This window comes from Schistocerca gregaria, chromosome X (genome assembly GCF_023897955.1).
Source record: "Schistocerca gregaria isolate iqSchGreg1 chromosome X, iqSchGreg1.2, whole genome shotgun sequence".
Classification (NCBI taxonomy): Eukaryota; Metazoa; Arthropoda; class Insecta; order Orthoptera; family Acrididae; genus Schistocerca; species Schistocerca gregaria.
In genome coordinates, this window is record NC_064931.1 from 54554328 (window position 1) to 54574240 (window position 19913).

Sequence of the window (19913 nt, forward strand, 5' to 3'; positions counted from 1 at the left end):
CAGGGAACGGTGAGGGGTACTTGCAGACGACTGATGAGTTATTTTGCTAACGAATCTGCAGACTCTGCTGTGCGTTATTTGGAAAGTTTGCGAGTACTGAGTGTATCTACACATCTGTGTGAGGAATTATTTAGTAGCAGTTTGTTATTGTGTGTACTGAAATTATGAGTTGGGAGCGTGTCTGTAAGCAGCGCAATATGGCCCAGGACACATCTGGGTGGGTGTTTCGTGATAGTGTGATAGATATACTGTATCGTAAAATAAATTGTTTGAAAAAATAAATAGAGTGCTGTTAATCATTACACGCCCCTGCAGCGCAGATCAAAGTGACTAGTTTTCCGTCACCATCACGGTTGCAGGCGAGTAGTGAGTGTTTCGCGGCGACGTTAATTGTGCGTCTAAACGAGCTATGGGCTATTCTGACAATAGACGTGAAGGCAGGTCCAGACCTGAGACGCTGGCGGTATACATGTGAAGAACAAAGCAGCTTTCACATGTGTCAGAGGAGAGCGTCCTTTCTGCTCGGCTGTCATGAGAGCGCGGAAGCTGAACTTGGGTGGAGGCTATGCAACCCCCCCCCCCCCCCCCCCTCCCGCCGACCGCACGCACGCGCGGCCTGCCTTGGAGCGTAATTTAAGGCGCATAGGTGATATCAATTTCTTCGGTGTTAGGCGCGAGTGCGACTGTGAGGAGGTCATGTTTGGGGGAGGTTGGGCAGAGACTTTTGGTCGGTTTGGCACCTGGGGGCAGGGTATTGGGTGAGGGTGTTTGGGCGCGTCTGTTGCAATATTTTGCGAGCATGTCTGTGCACTGTGCTGTGCGTTATTTGGAGAGTTTAAGAGTGCAGACCTCGTCTGCAGATATTGTGTACTGCATTATTTAAGAGCAATTTGCTATTGTGTGGTGAAATTAGGAGTTGTTTACGTGTTTGTGGCCAGTGTCACATGACCACAGTCAGATCAGTGCGGGTGTTTTGTGACAAAAATACTCCATGACTATATAAAAGGGCTCGAAATAAATAGAGCGCAGTCCTTCCTTACCTCCCCGAACAGCACAGCGCAGTCTGAGCGGTTTTTGCGCAAAAACAGCAATCTGATCAGACTGTGAGTGAGCCAACAAATAACTGGACAAATTTATCTGTAGAGGAGTTACAGGCTTGGATTGGAATGAATATCTTGGTGGGTGTGGTTGTGTTGCCTAGTGTAGTGCAGTACTGGAATTCAGAACCTGCATTAGGTCAGCCTTACATATCGAAACCTACAAAAGCAAAAGTTTCAAAAATATATGTGAAACTATTGACATATTCTGATGTAGAGGGGGGGGGGGGGCTGTGTACTAAGTCAGCTCGACCGTGGACTGAGGGGCGAATACAGAGGGTGGTGGTGCTGTCTGTCTCTAGTTGTTTTAATAAAGACAGGTGTATGAGTTTGAAAAGTTGACAATTAGGGAGCAGGGTATTTAAGATGGATTATTATTTAGAGAAATTAAGAGTTGTTCGGTTCTATGGGCGTGAATGTTTTGAATTATTTAGGTGTGCTTCACACGTCTGTAGGCTGAGCTGTGACTTTTTTGACGGTTTACAATTAGCAAGCGTGTGTGTAGAGCGTTATACATGAGTTATGTAGGAGTAGTTTGCAGATCTGTATGCTGTGGGGCCGTGTGAGAGCGTGTGTTCTGTGATACATATACTCCATCACTAAATAAATTGCTCCCAAGTAAATAAAGTACACTCCTTCCATCAGCCTAGTGCGGGCTGAGTCTTTTTACCATCCACCCACTAGAAATTGGTGATGGTGGGCGACTTTGTTTTCAGCAATTTTCTTACATTGGTAGCGAAGACGCCAGTGAGCTTTGTTACTAGCAGATTTCACACTTGGCGAGGTTTCCTACAAAGAAGTGGCGGTATGGTCCTCGAAAGGTAGTTGAAAGTAGGTAGTTGAAACCTTTGCATACATACGTGAAATTGTAAATTGAATTATTTAATATGATTAAAATTGAAATGGAATTAGGTACTTAGGTAATTGATAAGTTAGATGAGCGATATGGGAGTTAGCATATTTACGGAAGACTATGTCCGTCGCGTGTATGGAGGGGGCGATTGTGGGTGTACGACGTAAGCGGTCGGACGTCAGCGGGGCGGCGGCGCGGTGAGTGTCCGGTTATAACGCGCGCGCGTGGGAGAGTCAATTAACTTTGTGAGCGTTCTCGTGGCGACCAAACGTGCTGTTATACAGTCATGGCGGATTCCACCGTCGAGTAAACTATGGCGCCAAAAGTGTAGCACGGTGTTCTCGGTCACACAAAGTACGTGGTGGACGGTGGACGGTCGGCATCGACAGGTTTGAACGTGTCCAGCGAACAGCTTTGGCGCCAACTGGTCGGTGGGGACAGACTCCCCTGTCCACGAAAACATGTTGTGGACGAGAGAGCTGGACTGGCCATAACGTAGCGCGAAGCGGCCACTCCCTTACGTGTGGCGGGCGGTGCTATGCCGCCGCTCGGTCGGCACCGTGGCGCCTGGGACACGGGGCCAGGTGTGGCGACGATTTCAACTAATTCAGTTGTATTGTGGACGTCGTGCTGACTGCACTGGGATCTCGAAGATGTGTACTGATTATGTTGAAGTACAAGTGATGACCGTACTGCTTGTAATATGGACATAAGCCCTTTTTTAGGTTACTGTAAGTGCACTTTATTATTTGATGCGATTTTCATAGCTTAGGAGTGAAAGGGTAAATGAGCGCGAAAGTTCGTAGGATGTGGGCTATTTCGTACGTGTGATAGTTTATGGTGTTCGAATATGAACTTGTGACAGATTTTTTGTTATGGATGTAACGCAAATGGCTTTTTTCCCACCGAAATGGGACACCTGGAATAAATAATAAATGGTCATAATAAATAGAAGTGCCGGCAGGTGTGGCCAAGCGGTTATAGGTGCTGCAGACTTTAACCTCGCGACCGCTACGGTCGCAGACTCGAATTCTGCGTCGGGCATGGATGTGTGTGATGTCCTTAGGTTAGTTACGTCTAAGTAGTTCTAAGTTCTAGGGGACCGATGGCCTCAAGTCCTATAGTGCTCAGAGCGATTTGAACCATTTTGAATCAATAAATATAAGTACAGTGTTGGAATTTGAATTTGGCGCAATGTTCTACTGGAACTAGGCCAATATTAATAATAAATAATAATAAATGATGAATGATAATGAATAATAATAATAAAAAGAAGTACGGTTTTGCAGCCATTATTGTGCTGGAATTTGAATTTGGCATTAATTTTCTCATGGAGGTAGGATAATAATAATAATAAATAACAATAATAAATAACAGTAATAAATAATTATAAATGACAATAAATTATAATGAATTATAATAAATGATAATGAATGATAATGAATAATAATATAGAAAAGTAAAGTTTCGCATGCATAATCTTGTTGGAATTTGAATTTGGCGACAATTTCTTCTGGAGGCTTAGGTTAGTGGACATAGCCCAATTGAGCTATTTTCCCCGCCAAAATTCAAAATTCCCGCCAATTTTTCGGGGGGGGGGGGGGTTAGGTTAGTGGAGGTAGCCCAATTGGCCTACTTTCCTGCCGAAATTCAAATTTGCCGCCGTTTTTCTGGAGGGTTAGATTAGTGGACGTAGCCCAATTGACCTATTTCCCCACCAAAAGCCGCCACTTTGGATGAGGTCATGTGCTGTTGCCAAGTCTACATGCTGCCATCTTGGATCACATCATCGCCACCATCTTGAATAAATTTGACAACAATTGAAAGTGGGGTGGCACATACTTTGTCCCACTACTATCCTAATGATGTGGAATGGGTCATTTTACATCCACATTAGAAATAATTAGGAGCATACAATTACATATTGAACATCACTACAGTTTATTGATGTATTTATTTTATAAAAATAAAAAGATATGCAGATGTGAATTAGTAATTCGTACCCACTACTTTGTATACATTACAGTAATAGAAGTTATGCTACAGAGCAGTTTCTATTAAAATTGTACTTTGCTGTCTGTCAGACATTTTAGATCAGTGGGTAAGTGATGAAAACTTTTTGTTGCACCATTATGCAACCCTTTTTGTGCTAAAGACACCCTTAATGTGGAGTAATTGATGTCATTTTTCCTTCAGGTATTGTAATTATGTACCTCACTGTTTATTTTGAACTGTAGTAGATTATTTACAACAAACGTCATGAGGTAAAAAATGTACTGTGAACAATAATCAGAATACCCAAGTCCTTAAATAGATGTCTACAAGATGATCGTGAGTGAGTACCACATATTATTCTTACAGCACGTATTCACGCAATGAAGACTTCCTTTCTTAAAGATCAGTTACTCCATAACATTATTGCATATGACATTGCTGAATGGATATACACTCCTGGAAATGGAAAAAAGAACACATTGACACCGGTGTGTCAGACCCACCATACTTGCTCCGGACACTGCGAGAGGGCTGTACAAGCAATGATCACACGCACGGCACAGCGGACACACCAGGAACCGCGGTGTTGGCCGTCGAATGGCGCTAGCTGCGCAGCATTTGTGCACCGCCGCCGTCAGTGTCAGGCAGTTTGCCGTGGCATACGGAGCTCCATCGCAGTCTTTAACACTGGTAGCATGCCGCGACAGCGTGGACGTGAACCGTCTGTGCAGTTGACGGACTTTGAGCGAGGGCGTATAGTGGGCATGCGGGAGGCCGGGTGGACGTACCGCCGAATTGCTCAACACGTGGGGCGTGAGGTCTCCACAGTACATCGATGTTGTCGCCAGTGGTCGGCGGGAGGTGCACGTGCCCGTCGACCTGGGACCGGACCGCAGCGACGCACGGATGCACGCCAAGACCGTAGGATCCTACGCAGTGCCGTAGGGGACCGCACCGCCACTTCCCAGCAAATTAGGGACACTGTTGCTCCTGGGGTGTCGGCGAGGACCATTCGCAACCGTCTCCATGAAGCTGGGCTACGGTCCCGCACACCGTTAGGCCGTCTTCCGCTCACGCCCCAACATCGTGCAGCCCACCTCCAGTGGTGTCGCGACATGTGTGAATTGAGGGACGAATGGAGACGTGTCGTCTTCAGCGATGACAGTCGCTTCTGCCTTGGTGCCAATGATGGTCGTATGCGTGTTTGGCGCCGTGCAGGTGAGCGCCACAATCAGGACTGCATACGACCGAGGCACACAGGGCCAACACCCGGCATCATGGTGTGGGGAGCGATCTCCTACACTGGCCGTACACCTCTGGTGATCGTCGAGGGGACACTGAATAGTGCACGGTACATCCAAACCGTCATCGAACCCATCGTTCTACCATTCCTAGACCGGCAATGGAACTTGCTGTTCCAACAGGACAATGCACGTCCGCATGTATCCCGTGCCACCCAACGTGCTCTAGAAGGTGTAAGTCAACTACCCTGGCCAGCAAGATCTCCGGATCTGTCCCCCATTGAGCATGTTTGGGACTGGATGAAGCGTCGTCTCACACGGTCTACACGTCCAGCACGAACGCTGGTCCAACTGAGGCGCCAGGTGGAAATGGCATGGCAAGCCGTTCCACAGGACTACATCCAGCATCTCTACGATCGTCTCCATGGGAGAATAGCAGCCTGCATTGCTGCGAAAGGTGGATATACACTGTACTAGTGCCGACATTGTGCATGCTCTGTTGCCTGTGTCTATGTGCCTGTGGTTCTGTAAATGTGATCATGTGATGTATCTGACCCCAGGAATGTGTCAATAAAGTTTCCCCTTCCTGGGACAATGAATTCACGGTGTTCTTATTTCAATTTCCAGGAGTGTATGTAAAGTATGTCAACATATTGATTTGTCTCTCTCCAAGATTTGCAATGATTCTGAGCGCAAATGTGGCTGAACTAAGTTGTGTTAGTGTTTTTTTCCCAGTTTAAATTCTCATCAATATGGACTCTTAAGAATTTTGATGTTTGCACAAAACTTATTATTTAGTCACCATGTGTTACCCTTATCATTGGTGTAGTACCTCTACATGTGCAGAAATGAATATGTTGTGTCTTTTTAGAATGTAGAGTGAGACCATTTGCAGAAAACCAGTCAATGATACCGCTAAGAAATTTATTTATCATTTCTTCTGTTTATGTACATATGCTTGGACTGATCGCAATACTATATATCATCTGTAAAATGGACTAGTTCTGTTTGTTGTATACTGGGCGGAAGACCGTTTAAATATACGAGGATAATCCCAAAAGTAAGGTCTCCTATTTTTTTTATAAGAACATAGACCTGTTTATTTCTACAATTGTTTACATCAGTCTAGAGCTTGAACATTTAGCTATTTTTCAACATAATCACCATTTCTGTCTATGCATTTTTGTAGACGCTGTGGCAGGTTTTGTGTGTCCAGCCCGCCGCCATGCTGTTCAGAAAGTTATGAACCTCTTCTTTCAACTCGTCGTCGGAGCTGAATTGCTTTCAGGACATATGTTCTTTTAACTTAGGGAACCAGGACTATAGCGTGCGTGGGTGATTCTGTACCACTGAAACTGTTGCAGGAGGTCAAAGTTTGCCGTGCAATGTGTGGGCGAGCGTTGTCATGGAGAATTCTCAACATTCCTCTTCTCTGGTTCTAAATTGCCCGTTTGAGTTTTTTCAGAGTCTCACAGTACCTGTCAGCGTTAATTGTGGTCCCAGCGATTCAGCTCCGACGACAAGATGAAAGAAGAGGTTCATAACTTTCTGAACAGCATGGCAATGAGCTGGTATGACATGGGCATACAAAACCTGCCACAGCGTCTACAAAAATGCATCAACAGATATGGTGATTATGTCGAAAAATAGTTAAATGTTCAAGCTGTAAACTGATGCAAACCATTGTAGAATTAAACATGTCTATGTACTTATAAAAAAATAGGAAACTTTACTTTTGGGATTACCCTCGTACAAGGAACATTACTGGACCTAAGATTGGATCTTGGGGAACCCCATACATGATTTCCCCCGTCAGAATTATGTCTCTGGACTATATTGCTTGAATTTCTTGGTACAATTCTCTGCATTCTTTTGGTTAGATATGACGCTATTTGTTGGTTGGATATATCATCAATCCCATAACACATTAATTTATCTAAGAGAATACTGTGATTCCCACGGTCAGATCCCTTAGAAAGGTAGCACAAAATACCAAACAGCGCTATTTTGTTGTTTAATGCCTGTAAAATCTGGTCAGTGAACGTGTAAATGGCATTCTCAGTAGAGCAACACTTGTGAAACCCAAACTGTGATTTTCTAAAGATACTATTGTTGCTAAAGTGAGATACTATTCTAGAATACATCATATTCTCAAACAATTTGGGGAATGATGTCAGTTGTGAAACAGGTCGGTAGTTATTGACATCTCTCTTATCGCTTTTCTTAAAGAGGGGTTTAACAATGACATATTTCAGCCTCTCTGTAGAAATATGTTGGGTTAGTGATGCATTACTTATTTCAGATAAGACTGGGCTTCTTACATGGGAACAGGTAGAATACAGCGTTGCGGTCGGCGACACCTATATAAGACAACTAGCCTCTGGCACAGTTGCTACATCGGTTATTGCTGCTACAAAGGCAGATTATCAAGATTTGAGTGTTATAGTTGGTGCACGAGGATGGGACACAGCATCTCCGAGGTAGGGATGAAGTGGGAATTTTCCCGTGCGACCATTTCACGAGTGTACCGTGAATATCACGAATCCTGTAAAACATCAAATCTCCGACATCGCTGCGGCCGGAAAAAGATCGTGCAAGAATGGGACCAACGGCGAATGAAGTGAATCGTTCAACGTGAAAGAAGTGCAACCCTTCCGCAAATTACACAGATTTCAATGCTGGGCCATCAACAAGTGTCAGCGTGCGAACCGTTCAACGAAACATCATCGATATGGGCTTTCGGAGCCGAAGGCGCATTCTGGTACCCTCGATGACCGCACAACACAAAGCTTTACGCCTCGCCTGGGCCTGTCAGCACCAACATTGGAATGTTAATGACTGGAAACATGTTGCCTGGTCGGACGAGTCTCGTTTCAAATTGTATCGAGGGGATGGGTGTATACAAGTATGGAGACAAAATCACGAATCTCTGGTTTTTCAGAACGCAACTAGCGACAGAATATTATCAGATCCGTTAGATACATATGTCTGTGGCCTGATGTGCACGGAGATGACTTACAAGGTACTCTTGTGCTTCGACCGCTTAAGCTTGTGTCATATGACTGCGAGCCCAAGCTAGATGGCTTAATATACGCATACTAAGTAGAATGTGTGCTTGGAAATCCGGTCACCATTGTATTATCTTTTTCTGGAGGATAGCAGGTGGAGCTTTTCCTGCAAAAAGGTGAGGTATACAGTTAAATATTGGTTCAAATGGTTCAGATGGCTCTGAGCACTATGGGACTTAACATCTTAGGTCATCAGTCCCCTAGAACTTAGAACTACTTAAACCTAACTAACCTAAGGACATCATACACATCCATGCCCGAGGCGGACTGCAGCGCCTAGAACCGCATGACCACCGCGGCCGGCAGTTAAATACTGGTGTAACTTTCTACGCTCTCAGTTATTAGCCTCCTGAGAGAAGGAATGCTAAATCACAAGGGTTGAAAAAACCTGCACATACGGCAAGGATATGTATGGGTACCCATTAAGGGCTATACTTCGTACCACATAACAATATGCAAACGCTTAGAGAAACAAATACCCCAAGAAAACCATAATATGTAAGGGGTGATCAAAAAGTTTCCGTCTGAAGCCGTTGCTGCATTGTATGTACAACCTAGCGCGACTCCTATGCAGGTATATAAGCACGATAAGGCGAAGTGCCCGGGAAAACTGCGACTGCGGGTGCTGGTGCTTCATGATAATGCACATACCAGTATAGCAAGTTTCGTAATGCTGAAGTTGTGTCAACTCAAGTGAGAGACACTCGAGGTCCTGATCTCTCCCCATGAGATTATCACGCCTTAGATCCCTCCAGAAAAGCCTCGAAGGGTCGAACGAGGATGTACAGCAGGCAGTTACGGACTTCTTCAGCCAGGACTTCACGGTGTCTTACCAAACGGGTATTTTCAACCTGGTGCGTCGCTGGGATGATTGCCTCAACGCTCACAGCGATTTTGCCAGATTAGCATACCGATTCTGAACTGTACGGCCTTCGAACGGAACTTTCTGAATGCCCCTTATACCATACCGTAGTTGATACTTCTCTCCAACCAAATTATTCCCTCTGTCCATCACCTATTCGCTTCTCCAACTCTGTCCTCCTTGATAAACATACTTTTCACAGTCTACATGAAATAAACATCATTTGGCCACTTCACCTTCTATCTTAATATAAAATTAAGGCATTTGTATATCAAGTACATTTTGCATTCGCTGTACATGATACTCTACTTCATCAATTTCCTATTTGACATTTTAGTTAAGCACACTAATAAGCATCGTCGTCCACACTCACTCCAAACTTGATCCAATGACCACTTTCATACAAATACTCGTACACACACATTTCCTACAACACCCATCTCTTTCTCTCCACATATCAGCAGCCAGATTTTATTTTCCGTCCCCGTTTCGTCCAGGAACAACCGAAGGGAACCGGGAATCTACGGTCAATGAAGCCTCGTGCACTACAGCATCACCATCAACAGGAAAAACAACAAAATCTCTACTGTCATATCACCGAAAAGCAACCTCCAAATCAGCGTCGTTACACCAAAAACTGTTATCATATAATAACCACAGTTTTTTGAAAAAATAATTTCATTATTCTCGTGTCGCTATCTGCTTTAATTCATTCCGTTGTCGTTCCGTTTTGTATACAACGTCACCGGACGAAATATAAGGGGTTATCAAAAAGTATCCTTCCGAAGGCTGTACAGTCCAGTATCGGTATGTCAATCAGGCAAAATCGTTGTGAGCATTGAGGCAATCATCCCACTGACACACTAGGTTGAAGATATCGAGTTGGTAAAACACCGTGTCGTGCTGCGTGAAGAAGTCCGTAACTGCCTGGTGCACATCCTCGTCCGGCAGGAGTCGTCTGTCCTTCGACGCATTTTTAAGGGACCAAAGCAGTGAAAATCTCGTGGGGAGAGATCAGGGCTATATGGTGGGTGTTCGAGTTGGGCGGATCTTCTGCGTTACGACATTTGCGATATGGGGATGTGCGTTATCGTGAGGTAGCAGCACCCCTTGGCGCACAATTTCAGAACGGTGATTCTCGCACACATGCTGCCCCATACACATTCTTCATTCTCCGACAGATGTCTACCGGTATTTGTCATTCGGCAACCGAGAAAAGAATAACAGCTTGTCAACCTGTTTGGACTCATTCGATAATTAAGTCACTGTAGTTCACCTACCGCATTTACGGCACGCACGTCGGAAAGACACGAATGCTACACTAATACTTGCTTACATGATCGTGCTTATATTCCGGCATTGGACTCACGCTACGTTGCATATACAGTATTACGCAGTAGCAACGCACTGAAACGAAAACAATTTGATCTCCCCTGATAATAGTCAACCCTCTTCAAAGAAAGGAGCTGATTGGTCGCTTTGGAGCGCAGTATATCAAGTGGAACTGGTAGTAGGCGGTCATGTGACGTAAGCCACAGCAATGAAGTGAGGTGTGTGAGCCAGCGGTTGTTTAAAATCAGTGCAGTAAGATGGGTCGACGTGGAGATGGGGCAGAATATCAGGAAGGAGCTCTCTTGTTTGAACGTGTCCATAATCACGCCACGATTGAAGTTGTCCGATGTGTTGGTGTATCAGCACAGATTGTCCAATGTGTATGCAAGGAATGGTGCGCAGCTCGTAACAATGTGCCACTGAATAAAAGCAGTGGCTCTAGAAAGGTCCTAACAGAGACTTTCAGTGTTGTAATAATAATCTGTTTCAAACTCGACAGGCCTTGCTGCCGTCAGTGAAGGCGAGTCCATCTCAGACAGATTCCGAGGGACCATTACGAAGGGAACTGTATTCAATGCATATTTTTAGTTGGGTACTTAGCAAAATGCCATCACTCACAACCGACAACACACAAGAATACACGCCTTCGCGTGCCAGTCAACATTTGGAAAACAGCTGAATGTAGACATGTAGTGTGGTACGACGAATCGCTCATTTGGCTTTTCTCAAATGATGCAAGGCGTCGAACGCACCGATGACCCAATAAGGCGTTCAGTTCGCTGCGTTTGAAGATTGTTCTTCAGGCCCGAGCTGATGCTTTGAGGCAGTTTTTCGTATCACGATTTGAGGCCAGTCATTCAGTTTACCTCGAGTGAGCCAGGACTTTTATTTCGATATTGTCGTTGGGCAAGTATTGTCCTTTCTGCCACACCTTCACGAAGACCTCCTGTCTTCCAAGTTGACAAGAGTCGTGTTTGCACGGCTGCACCCATTCGTTCCCGGCTGCACGCATTCGTTCCTGCGTTGGCAGATACGCCGCCATCATATCGCACCTAGAGTGGCACGCCTAGTAATCACTCTGTCTTAATCCCACAGTAAATTCACTGATGATCCAAACCATTACGACCCCTGCCCTTCTCGAGGTTGAATGCCTCCTGTTGGCGTTGCGGGCACATGACGCAGTAAGGAAGGAATGTAAGCGGAAGATATACGAATGGGCAGTAATTATAGCGAAGATAGGGGCGGAAATCTGGTATGAGCGGTTTTGACAAAGAGCACATTGTTAAAGCCATGCAGCTGGAAACGAGAATCTCTGAAACGGCGAATCTGGTCACCTGTTGACGAACTACTGTCGTGAGCACCTACGGAAAATGGTTGGAGGATGGTGAAACAAAGAGTAGGCCGTATGGTATTGGACGACCACGTCTCATCACAAAACGTAGACGTCGAAGGATCCCCCAGTGAGTAATCAAGATACGCAGCGATCTGTGGCAGATCTGACGACAGAGTACAGTGCTTGTGCAGGCACAAGTGTTTCGGAGCACGCCTTTCAAAGGCCATTGTTGAAATGGAGCTCCAACGACCACTTGTTCTTGTGTTGACCCAACATCGCCAGTTATGATTGCAGTAGGCACAAAATTTTGAGTTTTCACCTTGGATCAATAGAAACGTGTCGCTTGTCTAAAGAATCGCATTTCTTGCTATAACAGATCGATGTTTGGGTCCTTACACGCCGTCATCCAGGCGAATGGCTGTACAAAACATGCAGGCCGGTGAGGGCAGAATAATGCTACAGGGTACATTGAATTGGTCTCCCACTGGACCTGTGGGGGTAATCGAAGGCATCTTGAATGCACTGAACTACGTGAACATTTTTGCGGATTACCTGCGTCGCTTCGTGCTTCAAGTCTCCCCACACGACTATGACATCTTCGGGCAGGATTGCAGGGTCAGAATCGGATGTGTTGGCCAGAAAATGTGCCTGATCTGTGCCTATTGGGACACAGCTACGTTCCCGTAAACCACTATCCCGTAATTTTCGGGAATTGCTTGGCCTGTGCCTAGACAACTGGTGCCTCATACTTCTGGAATCCTGTCACGGACTTGTTGAATCCATGACAAGCAGAATCTCTGTTGTACTGTGACTGAAAAGTTCACCAACACCATGTTAAACAGGAGGTCATAATGTTTTGGCTGATCAGCGTACCTGGGATAATGTGGAACAGAGGATGAAACGCAGAAATCAACATTCTCGGAATTTGGTAGTTCTATGTGATCTAATTATTAATAAAGAAACTTGTAGACTGCCTTTGAGGCCGTTTATCAAGTCCAGAGACGGTGTTGTGTAGTATTAGTGTGATGTCTCCCCGGGCCGGCAACGTTTTTGCCCTGAGTGGTTACTTTGTAAGGTTGTACAGTAGTCGTATGGCAACTATCAGCCGACCCCTCACAAGGGGAATGAAATAAACGTTAAAACGGCAAAACGCAATCAATATCTTCACTGCACGATAACAGTGGTGATGTTATTGATGACAGTGTCACTAAAGCAGAGTTACTAAACACGGTTTTCCGAAATTCCTTCACAAAAGAAAACGAAGTACATATTACAGAATTCGAATTAAGAACAACTGCGAACATGAGTAATTTAGGAAGCAGATATCCTCGATGTAGCGAAGCAGCTCAAAAGTCACAGCAATACCCAAGGACTGAAAAGTTGAGTTACAGACCCATATCGCTAACGTCGATTTGTAGTACGATTCTGGATCATAAACTGCGCTCGAGAATTATGAATTACCTCGAAGAAAACGATTTATGAACAAACAGCTGACACGGATTGAGAAAATATCCTTCTTGTGAAACCGAACTAGCTCTTTATTCTCAGGAAGTAATGAGTGCTATCGACAGGGGACGTCAAATTTATTCCACATTTTTAGATTTCCAGAAGGATTTTGACATCGTTCGTCACAAGCGACTTCTAATCAGATTGCGTGCCTACGGAGTATCGTCTCATTTTTTTTATTGGGTTCTTGATTTCCAGTCAGAAATGTCACAGTTCGTAGTAACTGACGGATAGTCGTCCAGTAAAACACAAGTAATATCTGGCATTCCCCAAGGAACTGTAATGGGCCCTCTGTTTTTCCTGATCTACATAAACGGTTTAGGGACAATCCGAGCAGCCGTTTTAGACTGTTTGCAGATGATGCTGTTATTTGCCGTCTGGTAAAGACGAAATGGAAAATGATTTAAACAAGATAGCTGTATGGTCCAAAAAGTGGCAATTGACTCTAAACAACGAAAAGTGTGATACTAAAAGGAATCTGGTAAATTTCGGTTACACGATAAATCACACAAATCTGAAGGCTGTAAACCCTACTAAATACTTGGGGATTACAATTACAAAACTGGAACGATCACATAGATAATGTTGTGGGGAATGCAAACGAAAGAGTGCTATTTATTTCAAACACTTAGAAAATGTAACAGGTCTACTAAATAGACTGCTTACACAACTCTTGTCCGCCCTGTTCTGGCGTATTGCTGTGCGGTGTGGGATCCGCATCAGATAGGACTGACAAAGTATATCGAGGAAAGTTCAGAGAAGGGCAGCTCGTTTTGTATTATCGTGAAATAGGGGAGAAAGTGCCACCGATACGATACACGAATTGGAGTGGCAGTCATTAGAACAACAGCGTTTTCCGCTGGGTCAGGACCTTCTGATGATCAATCACCAACTTTCTCTTCAGAGTGTGAAAATGTTTTATTGGCGCCCTCCTACATAGGTAGAAATGATGATCGAGATAAGAAATTAGAGGTCGCACGGGAAGGTGTTAGTTTTTCACGCACTCTGTTCGAGAGTTGTACGGTAGAGAAGTAGCTCGAACGTGGTTCGTTGAACCCTCTGCTAGGCACTTGCAGAGTAATCGTGTGGATTTAGACGAAAAAATTAAACAGACAAGGTAAAAACATACATTGGCGAGAGATGTCGGATATCATTTACGACGATATAATATAGTGAGAATTTGAAGGATACACAGGCTCCAGTATGTGCTTGAGGTTGTCTGGAATGATGGATGCGCTCCGCAGGTCCGACCTCATCACTGAAAGAGAACAAGTCGTGTGTGGACATTGGCGGTAAAGCGGGCGCGTGCGGGTGGGAGCGAGGCGCCGGCTGACGTACCGACGATGACGAAGTCGTTGTCGTCGAGCACGTCTGCGATGGCGTCGTCCATGTGCAGCAGCACGCCGCCGCGCATCTTGCGCACCTCCTCCACGTCGTTGTCATCGCTGCTGCCCTTGTTCAGCTTGCGGTAGCGCACCAGCGCCTCCGAGCCGAGCCACTGCACGTTCTGCGAGCCTGCAACACGTTCGCCTGCAACTAGGTCTCTGATAAAATATCCTTCATCGATAGCAGTAGTGCTACGCAATTGGTGCAGTGGATAGCGCTTTCAGTTAACGTGTAGGAGGACGACGGTTCGATTGTGGGATGTGGAATTTTTTTCTGCTAAAGGTAGTCTGCGAGGTACGGTGTAGCGATTACTGTGGGTCTTCTACAAAACATCTACAGTTACGTATTACGAACACGGAAATGGAAATACAATCGTTTTCGTTGGTCATCTTTTAAATAAATCTTTTGCATGTGGTGGACGCGAATTGTTTCACACAACTGCGTCTACTAGATTCCAAACTTGTTTTGTGTGTAATCCTTCCGCAATGGTCCCATCGATTAATACCGACAATTATTCTTGTCACGTTCGGGTCCACTACAATCCGTTAGGGCCTTCCTCACCAGTAGGCCTAGCGACTTACTTAGCAAATAATTTCGATGGGACCACTGGGGGGAGGGTACATAGAAAACAGGGTTGGAATCTAGTAGAAGCAGTGGCGCGAAACAGTTTGCGTCCACGACGTGCTGAAGACTTCTTTAAAAGCCGACCAATAATAACGATTGTACTTCCATTTCTGTGTTCGTAATAGGTAACTCCAAATGTTTTGTAGAAGGCCCACTGTAATCGCTGTATGACGATTAGGACGCTAGATAGCGTACCACGCAGACTACTTTTAGCAAACAAAGACAAACACGCCTCGACTTAGTATCGAACCCTCGACCTCCTGCGTGCCAACCAAAAACACTATCCAGTGCACAAACTGCACAGCACTGTTTTTCTTCTGACAGAGGTAGTTACCAAACTTGTGATTACAGTGCCGCCGGACTGCCTATCTTTAACGTCCATTTATTGCCCGAAATATGCGCAGGACGAAATTTTGTGAGAGAAACTTTTGTGTTGCCAGTATGTGAGGAATCGCGCTGCGACGTTCCACTGAGCGATTTTTTTTTTGTCGTTGTGTATCGGTAATATTTCTTCCCTATATATATCGATATCAAAACGGCAATATCTAGTGCCGATTTTTTATTTTATACTGTATATTTTTCAAAAATTTCGGTAAATATTTGAAGTTGTTCTTTTGAAATTGTAGTAGAACATAATTTTACTTTCACTGTGTGAAGGAACCTTATTATTTTTAGAGCTTTCGTGACGTCCAGTCCTTCTCTTTGATTATGTGAAGCAAGTATACGTGGCACTAAACAAGTAGTCTGATTGGACTGGGAGCGGCGGGGGAGGGGAGGGGGGGGGGGTGCGGTGTGAATGGAACAACAAGATTTCCAGCTGCTTTAAAAAAAAAAAAACGCGGAGACGTCTGAGGGGAAATGCTAACGTAATCGTCGTTTGGAGCTACCAACAGAAACTGCAACGTCTTGCTTCATCTCGTAATTTTGACACTACAGCTGCTAGTTCGCTGGCGTTGGCAGAAACGAAAAAACTGAGAAGTCGACATGAAGTGTTCCGGACAAATCCGGTATGTGACGAAACTGAACAACGGGTCCATCGGGCATCTTTTATTGTGCTACTTGCATGCAGTTACCATTGTTAGCAAAGGGGTTGTCGCCAAGCGTTTTCCTTTGAATTCTTGCTTTAAGGGAGATTGGCAGTCTGATAGCTTGTTGATGTACAGAATATCTAACAATGAATCAATACTTAAATATAAAGCTATAAAACCGGCAGTGTATTTACAATGTGAATCCGATATGTCTATAGGTCGGTTGGTCGATATTTTTCCGTCGATGTATCGGTACCTTTATTTGATATATCAATGCCGATAATGTTATTCTTTTCAATACCGATATCTCGAATTACCGATGTTTTTAAAAATATTAACAGTCCTACCTGGAAGCACATGTACAGCTCCTCATCGGTAGCGAATATCTCAGCAACATTCTATTACAATACTAAGGATGAATAAAATGAACGACCAGGTAGGCCCGCATCTAACGTGCCGAGAAGACACAGAGTGCCGAGGGACTTGTTTCATTGCTGAGGTCAGTTGGAGGATGATTAAGTCCCTGGTCGGAAAAGCTGTATACACTATCTGATCAAAAGTATCCGGACACCTACACTGCCGGAAAAAATGCATCAGAATCAAGGATCGTGTTTAATGGCGTGCGTACTGAAGTGTTAGCGATTTATTTGTCACAGTCATCGGCGATCAGATAGCACTCAGGAGACCAATCTGTGCACACTCTGTTTTGACTTTGCAGGCAGTAATTGCGCTGAGTTTAGAGGTAAACAGTGTTAGCAACATTCATTCTAGGATGCAACCATGCCCCGACGACGTGTATGTACTCCAACTGAACAGTTTCAGACATTTGAGCAGTGTCTCATTGTGGTCCTGCGGGAAGCTGGATGGACGCATCGATGTATTGCTGCACTTGTTGGGCGCAGTGCATCGGTGGTGCACGCCTACTTTCAGCAGTGGTCTGTGGAACATTCCCACACTTGTATAGCAGCTACTGGAGGTCCGCATAGTAGAGACACACATCAACACCGATGCGTTGTGCAAGCAGCAGTGCCCGACCAAACATCATCCAGTGACGAAATCGGGCACATGTTATACCTGATGTGTAATCAGGGACCATTCGTAGCCATCTGCGTGTTTCGGGATAGAGATCAAATGTGCCTCTGGCCAGGATAACAGTGACACCACAATACCGCCAGGCATGACTGCTCTGGTGTCACAAAAGAGTTGACCGGAGAGAGAAATCGGCTCTGTTGTCTTCAGTGATGAGAGTAGGTTTTACCCGTAGATGAGCGATGGACGCACACATGTATGATGTAAACCTAGTGAGCCTCCCATTCCATCCCAGGCCATCAGTTACAACTCGCAGTTACGTTTGGTAGTTTTGCTGGGTAAAGTAACCAGTACCCACCACATTGGACACGCTATTTCCCGCATGCTACTGCCAGTTATTCGACAGGAAGAGCATGGACTTTTTCATGATGATAATGCACATCTATACACGTCTGCTGCGACGAAGGTGCTCCCCATGGCCCACAAAAACTCCACTGGCCAGCAAGATCGCTAGATCAACTCACCAACTGAAAATGAATGGGACATAATCAATTGGAAACTTATCCGTTCTACAGGGACAACAAAAAAACTGCCGCATTGCAACGAAATGCGCAGCATGCTTGGGACAATTTGTCTCAGGATGCCATTCGGAACTATTATGATCTGTGTACACACTGAAAAGCCGAAGAAAGTGGTACACCTGCCTAAATCGTGTATGGCCGCCGCGAGCACGCAGAAGTGCCGCAACACGACGTGGCATCGACTCGACTAATGTCTTAAGTAGTGCTGGAGGGATCTGGCACCGTGAATACTGCAGTGCTATCCACATATCCGTAAGAGTACGAGACGGTAGAGAACTCTTCTGAACAGTACGTTGCAAGGCATCCCAGATATGCTCAATAATGTCCATGTCTGTGGAGTTCAGTGACCAGCGAAAGCGTTTAAACTCAGAAGAGTGTTCCTGGAGCCACTTTGTAGCAATTCAGCACGTGTGGGGTTTCGCATTGTCGCATTGTCCTGCTGGAATTGCCCAATCACTCCAACTGCACATGCCCCACATCATTACAGGGCCTCCACCAGCTTGAAGAGTCCCTGCTGACATGCAGGGTCCATGGATCCATGAGGTTGTCTCCGTACTCGTGCTCGTCCATCCGCTCGATACCATTTGAAACGAGACTAGTCCGTCCAGGCAACTTGTTTCCAGTCACCAACAGTCCAATGTCGGTGTTGACGGTCCCAGGCGAGGCGTAAAGCTTTGTGTTGTGCAGCCATCAAGGGTACACCAACGGTCCTTCGGCTCTGAAAGCCCATATCGATAATGTTTCGTTCAAAGGTTCGCACGCTGACACTTGTTGATATCTCAGCATTGAAATCTGCAGCAATTTGCGGAAGGGTTGCACTTCTGTCACGTTGAACGATTCTCTTCATTTGTCTTTGGTCCCGTTCTGGCAGGATCTTTTTCTGATCGCAGCGATGTTGGGTATTTGATGTTTTATTGGGTCCCTGATATTCACAGTACACTCGTGAAATGGTAGTACGAGAAAATACTCACTTCATCGGTGCCTCGGAGATGCTGTGCCTCATCGCTCGTGCGCCGACTGTAACACCACGTTCAAACCCACTTAAATCTTAATAACCTGCCATTGTAGCAGCAGTAACCGATCTAACAACTGCGCTAGACTCTTGCTGTCCTACATAGGCGTTGCTGACGCGACGCCGTAGTCTGGCTGTTTACATGTCTCTGTATTTGAATACGTATGTCTATACCAGTTTCTTAGGCGCTTTAGTGTTTTTGAGTGACGTCCGACAGAACAGACACCACTCGTGATGACGCTGCTGATGCGCACATTTATATGGGAAAGAACGGAGGGGATGGGTGTTAATTCGCGACTTCCAGCCGCACTGGGCATTGTGATAATGCAGTCCGGAATTAACGCATTTCGCGAGGGGTCGCCTGTTCTGTCGGACGTGTCAAGGACCCTTCCCACTCTTATAGAAAGGTGGCGTCTGTTCGTCTCGGACAGGTCCGACAAAACTGGCATAACTCAGCGCGACGGTTCCTTGACGTTTGTTTGAGGGCACATGCATTAATATCAGAGTTCGAGTCCCGGTACGGCACAAATTTTCAACTTTCCACCACAGTGCCCTGAGCGATTGAATGTCACCAATTCCCACCCACCTCTTCCTCTTTTTTCCACATTTTCTATTTTTATGATCACTTGCATGCGAGAGTACACCTACCTCCTTTTACTCTGTTGATTCGGCCTCTCACGACATCTAACGGTGAATTCCGCGTTACATAGAGGTGGCCGGGAACCTGTGATCAGATAGTTTATAGCTTCTCACTGTTCAGGAAGCAGAGGAATCGAGGCAAGTCGGATGGCCTTTGGTCGGTATCGCTTGTTTCTGTCCATTACTATTATTTATTTTATGGCCTTCATTGGAACACTCTAGTGAAAAATACAAAGTTGTAAACAAGTTGTTACACAGGGATACAATTTGGCTCAACAATAACTTAATATGGTATTTAGGTAATATAATTATTAGAGTCTATTCTTA

At 45.2% G+C, this 19913-nt stretch overlaps 1 protein-coding gene across 1 annotated transcript in view; it reads right to left on the reverse strand.

Annotated features, from left to right (window-relative positions):
- LOC126298882 (histidine ammonia-lyase-like) overlaps window positions 1-19913 on the reverse strand; it is a 236156-nt gene that overhangs the window by 164929 nt on the left and 51314 nt on the right. Inside the window, 2 exon segments of the mRNA XM_049990415.1 lie at window positions 14479-14545; window positions 14626-14802. Coding sequence (XP_049846372.1) covers window positions 14479-14545; window positions 14626-14802 — 244 coding nt within the window.